The sequence below is a fragment of the Nannospalax galili genome, unplaced genomic scaffold, assembly GCF_000622305.1.
Source record: "Nannospalax galili isolate Female #2095 unplaced genomic scaffold, S.galili_v1.0 scaffold779, whole genome shotgun sequence".
Lineage (NCBI taxonomy): Eukaryota > Metazoa > Chordata > Mammalia > Rodentia > Spalacidae > Nannospalax > Nannospalax galili.
In genome coordinates, this window is record NW_008345224.1 from 110,387 (window position 1) to 116,386 (window position 6,000).

Sequence of the window (6,000 nt, forward strand, 5' to 3'; positions counted from 1 at the left end):
TGAATAAGCTAGAGATTGCATTTGGCTTTTCAAACAAGCTTTCTTTGCAGGTTCTTGACCCTCATAGTAAAGTAAATTCAGTGGATTTGTATATATGATACATTTATATCATCAGCTCCATGACCTCATATAGACTGGACTCGAGAAAAAAATTGCTCAGCAGGCCTGAGTGCTTATGTTTTTCACAAGGAGTTGAGAAAACATGATTAGAAGTCACATTAGGTTAGGGATGTGGATCAGTTGGTAGAGTGCTTGCCTACTATGCATGAAGCCCTGGGTTTGACCCCTAGCACCAGGATAAACTGGGCATGGTGGTAAAAGAAAGAAAGAGAAAGAAAGAAAGAAAGAGAAGAGGGAGGGAGGAAAAAGAAAGAGAGAGGAAGGAAGGAAATAGAGAAGTAAGAAAGGAGGGAAGGAAGGAGAAAGAAGGAAAGAAAATGCTAGAAGTTAGTATGTGTCTGTCTGTCACCATCCCAAAGAAAGAAAGAAAAGGGGAAGAAAACGTGAGAAGCTCGTTAGTGTTGGTTGCCATCCCATAGTCTTCCTGTCTCCAATGTATTCCTCCCTCTGCCTCCAAGTTCCATGTACGCCCAGGGGCGATCCCGCGCCTTTTGAGGGCTTTTTTTTTTTTTTTTTTTCAGCCAGAAAAAAAAACACTCCGTTGGTTCTCCCACGTAGTAAAACTGAGTTGCACTTTCCTTCATAATTTTGAACAACTGGCTGTTATGCATGTCATGGAGGTTCTTCAGAGCACAGATTGAGGGATCCCTCATCATACTTGGGTAGAGAAGACGGAAGATGTGGACACCAGCCCAGAACTCAGACCCAATGGGTGTGCCTCCCAGTTCTTACCTCCCCTGCTGCAGGGAATAACAAGCAAGTTGATCCCGCGCCTTTTGAGGGCTTTTTTTTTTTTTTTTTTGCCAGCCAGAAAACAAAACACTCCGTTGGTTATCCACAGTAGGCAAGATGAGTGTCCTAGATTGTCTGTCATCTCTTTCCTTTTGAACTCTCCCAGGAAAGCTACTACATAACGCAACAGCGATTCCACAGCTGTACACATTACAGTGCAGTTTTCTCCCACTTGCCTTAAAGCGAAGTTCCTTGTTTAAAAATGACCTAGAAGCGAACTTGCAGTGACATTTAAAATTATACAGATTGCAAAAGCAAATGCTGCATTTTTGCATGGGCTGGAGTTATTTGTCTTCCTGTGTTTGCTTTAGGCAAGCGTGAGGAGAAGGAAAAAGCACGGGCTTTGCAGTCAGCAGCAGTGTGGAGGATAAACACCCAGCACCCCGAGCTGAGTGCTCTGACCTTGGAAGACTGGGGCCCTCAGTCTCCTGCTCCATTAAATGGGGATTCTGAGTTGACCTCATGGAATTACCCTGGGTCTTTGGTAAAATGACCTAGTGAGTTGCCTGGCTGTTCTGTCACAGCAACAATCTGTTAACAATGTCAGTCCTGTCACATAGAAGTGTAGACACTGGGGCTGGGGGAGATGGCTCGGTCAATAGGGTACTTGCCACTCAAACATGAGGACCTGAGTACTGCTCCCCAGCACCCATGTAAAAAACTGGGCACTTGGGCTGGAGAGACTCAGTGGTTAAGAATACTTACTGTTCTTACAGAGGACCCAGGTTCGATTTCTACCACCCACATGGTGTCTAACAACCATCTGTTAGGGTATCTAACACCCTCTTCTGGCCTCTGTGGGCATTGAACACACATGGTATACTTACATACATGCAGGCAAAACACTCATACACATAAAAATAATAAATAAAATATTTAAAAACTGCGCTCTGTGATATGTGCCTATTATCCTGATGCTAGGGAGACAGAGGCAGACATCCCTGGACTTCACTGGCCTCCCAGTCTGGCAAGTAGGGGAGCTTTATCACAAGATTGTAAGAACTGGAAGATGGGGACAAGTGTTATGAAACACTGTCTTCTGACTAGCACATGACCAATGCAACCATGATTGCATCCAGCTGTGGTCACACACACACACACACACACACACACACACACACACACTCACACGCACACACTTTTTGAAATTAAATCTTTTTTTTTAAAATTCAGGTAGAGCTCTGAAAGAAAGAAAGAAATCAGGTAGATCTCTGGTCTCTGCATGCAGGTGCAAGCATGTGAATGTGCAGTCTTACATGTGTGCATACACATGAACACATATGAAACATTTTCATAAATGAAACTGTTGACAAGGAATGAGATGCTATATCCCACATTAAACACTAATGATGGTACCAGAACTTTTCCTACAATGCAGGCACACCCACCTCCTGCTCCCCAGGACCTGTAATCAACCCCTCAGCTCCAGCAACAGCCCAGCCATTCTCAGGACCCTGGAAGGACTTGTGTTGTGTTCTGAGAAGCCCTTGCCTTCCCATTTCCTTTTTGGGGTGCCTTACCCCTGGATACAGGTATCCCAGACCACAGGACCTGTCCACTTTTTATGACCCCTTTCTTCTGCTTGGCGTGTTTCCCAGTTAGGGAAAATGGGCTCATCTGAAAGCAGCAGAACAATTCAAAATTCCTTTTTATAAGAATAAAGCCACCTCTCTTGTTCTCTGGACTTAACTGCTTCAAGTTCAGGTGGTAGAATAATAAATGCAGAGTCCAAACACCATTTGGGGAAGAATGGTCTCTCAAGTGCAGGTTTTGAAGTTAGAATGTTCTAGAGATCCACTTAAGTCTCAACTTATGAGTGCTTGGTCACTCATCTGTGGATCTTGCTGGGCTGCTCCTCCAGCATGAAACAGACTGTATTCCTTACCCTGGAGTCCACAAACAGTAGTTTGCTCTCATGTGCCGCCTGTCAGCCACCACTAGGTGGCAGCAGAGTCTGTGGCGGCCCGGAAGCCAGGGGCAGAGTCTCTGAGTCATTTGTTCATCTCCTAGCGTGGGTGCTGGCCCACTTGCAGTGGCCCACGTCAGTGTCCTTTAGCTTAAAGTCAAATATTTTAGCTTGTAAGTGGTATGTCACTTACCGGCACTCAAAAGTGAACTTGGGATTGCTAGCATCTAACACTTTGACTTAGTTTAAAAGTCAGCCTAATTATTCCAAAGCCAAAGCCACTGCACTTTATCTTGGTTTTGTGCTTTGTTTTGGTGTGTGTGTGTGTGTGTGTGTGTGTGTGTGTGTGTGTGTGATATGTAGTGCTTACTAATTGGCTACACTGGCTGGCCAGGGCGTTCCTAGTATCCACCTGTCTCCACCCCTCCTCCCAGGGCTGGGGCTACAGGCATGCACCACTATATCTGGAGGTAGAAATCAGGTCCTTCAGCTTTCACAGCCAGCATCTCACCTACTGTGCCATCACCCTAGCCCCCATCTTGCTGGTTTCTAGAATATAATGGTGTATCAACACTTCAGAAAACAGCCCTGTTTATTTGTCAAGGATTATCTTTGAAAGCTCAGAACTGAAAGGTAGAGAGCAAGTTTTAGAAGGTCCTCTGATGCCTCCTGGCACACTGCCATTGCACAGCCTCCTTTGTTGGGCTCTGGTGAGGTTCTGAAATAAACTGCTTCTCTAACCAATTACAGGGACAGCCCCTGCTCAGCAGGGGTCTGGAGGAGCTGTCCTTTTGCACCTGGCACTACCAGAGCTTTGGAGGCACAGAGACACCCATGGCAGGAATGTGGGGATCACTTTGTCATGGGGAAGTCCCCTCTTTTCATCCTGAAGGCTGGATTATATGGGATTGGACAATGCCGCTAACAGTACAAAAACTTATGCTTGTCTCACAATTATTTTGAAAATTAAGAAATTTCATAGTTAGGTAGTTGGGTTCTCTAGAGGAACAGAGCTGATAGAATGAATAGATACCACAAAAGGGGATTCACTAGATTGATTTACATGATAGGGCCTGGGGAGTCCAGTGGTCGCCATTGGCATGCTGGAGACTGGGAGCCCAGTAGCTGCTCAGTCCACAAGGCTGGATGCCTCAGGAGTCCCAGTCTGATGCTGTAGGCTTGGGACATTCTTGGAGCGCCACTGATCTTCATTCTACATGGAAGGCTGAAGAATCTGGGTGCTGATGTCAGTGAAGGATGGAGCAACAGTGTCAATAGCAACAGGGCAGACACTCATTAGCAAGAAGATGAGGCAGCAACACTGCTTTTCCCAGGCTCCTCTTTATACTGGGCTGCACATTGCAAGATGCCACCCACCCTGAGGCCAGTTCTTCCCCCTGCCCCTCAGTTAATCCTCTCTAGAAATGCCCTTGCAGATGTATCCACCAGTGTGTCTTCTAGGTGATTCCAGATCCCATCAGTTTGACAATCAGGATTAACCATCACAAGCAGCAAAACAGAATAAAGCTCAGAGCGCTGGAGGCTCTGTGGTTTCTCTGCTTAGTCTGCTTGGTTTCTCTTTTCAGGTCTGGCTGATGATAGGGAGTGGAGATGGGGTTAGGATAGGAGCCTGAATGTGGCATAGTGACAGGGTTTCCTTATACCTCTAGGGACTCCCCCAGCATCTTCAGTATCCAGCCCCATCAGCACTCTGCAGATATGTTTAATGCATGCCCTACAGCTGGAGATACATCCAGATTAAGACACTGAGGAGAGGACTGGGGAGATGGCTCAGTCCTTCAAAGTGTTTGTTGCATAAACATGAGGATTTGAGCCCCAGAACCTATGTAAGAAAATCTGGGTTTGGTGGTTTGTACCTGTAATTCTGGGGAGGTGGGAAAAGAGCCCTAGGGTCAGCCTAATCTCATTGAGTTCTAGGTAAGATATATATATATATATCAGAATTGAAGATGCAGCTCAGTGGTACAGTGCTTGCCTAGACAGAAGGCTATGTTCAAGCTTCCATCTCAATAAGCTACTCTGTCTCCTTAATCCGGCAACCTTAAGGAAGGCCAGATACTTGCATCTTTGCCCTTCAGGCCCCAGTGTATTTCTATCAAATATGGGGGACTGGGGATGTGGAGAACGGGGAATATGGGTGACACTGGGATACTCTGCTCCTTTGCAGTAAACCTCCTATGATCTTCCTGTCTCTCGCAACTATTACACAGTTGTTAGCTGCCATATGGGTACTAGGATTCTAACCCGGGTCTTCTGCAAGAACAGTCAGTGTTCTTAACTGCTGAGCCATCTCTCCAGCCCCCACATTTCCTTTTATACTTAACCTGTCCTTCTCAACTTCTATGCATGTGTGTGCATTATATGCATGCCTGTGGAGATCAGAGGTCAACATCCGATATCTTAGTTGCTGTCTATATATATATATCCTAGTTTCATTTCTGTTGTTGTGATAAAATACCTTGACAAAATGTAACTTAAGGGAGAAAGGGGTTTATTTCAGCTTGTAATTCCAGGTTACCATTGATTGTTGCAGGGAAGTCAAGGCAGGAACTTGAAGCCTTACATTCACAAGAGCGGAGAAAGATCCTTGCTTACATGCTCTCAACTAGCTTTCTTGTCTTTTATACCATTCTGGACCCCTGCTTACAGAAAGAAGCCACCCACAATGTGCTGAGTCTTCCTACATCTTTTAACTATCAAGGCAGTCTCTGCAAAACATGCCCACAGGCCAACCTGATCTAGGCAATCCTTCAGCAGAGACTCCTTTCTGAGGTTGTGACAAGTTGATATTTGAAACTATCACGATATATAGTTTGAGATAGGATCTCATGTAGGCCAGGCTGGCCTTGAACTAGCTGTGTAGTGGAGGATAATCTTGAACTTTTGACCCTTCTGCCTCCATCTTCGCACTACAGACATTGGCCTCCACACCTGGTTTATGCAGTCCTGGGAGTTAAACCTAGGATTTCATATATGCTAGGCAAGCTCTCTACCAACTGAGCTTCATCCCTGTGGGAGACAGACTTGAGCCTAGGGTGATATTACAACTGTCAGGGTCACATGGTTTCCAGGAATCCAGGCTCTGTAATCTAAAACCCAGAATGCTAATGAGACATCCTACCCGCTATTCTGTGATAGGACGTTAAGTCTGTTATGCTAAT

The 6,000-nt window shown here is 45.6% G+C and overlaps 1 protein-coding gene across 13 annotated transcripts in view; it reads left to right on the plus strand.

Moving 5' to 3' along the window:
* Positions 1-6,000, plus strand: part of CUNH2orf76 (chromosome unknown C2orf76 homolog) — a 90,561-nt gene that overhangs the window by 72,584 nt on the left and 11,977 nt on the right. For 6 of the 13 annotated variants that reach the window (XM_008841399.3, XM_008841398.3, XM_029567502.1 and 3 more), the window contains one exon: positions 5,373-5,908. The exons of 1 other annotated variant lie outside the window; for it this stretch is intronic. In XM_008841399.3, coding sequence (XP_008839621.1) covers positions 5,373-5,581 — 209 coding nt within the window. In that variant the 3' untranslated portion in view covers positions 5,582-5,908. Of the gene's footprint in view, positions 1-5,372; positions 5,917-6,000 lie in introns of those variants that run through there. 6 more of the 13 variants (XM_008841401.3, XM_029567505.1, XM_029567506.1 and 3 more) reach the window with 3 other exon arrangements.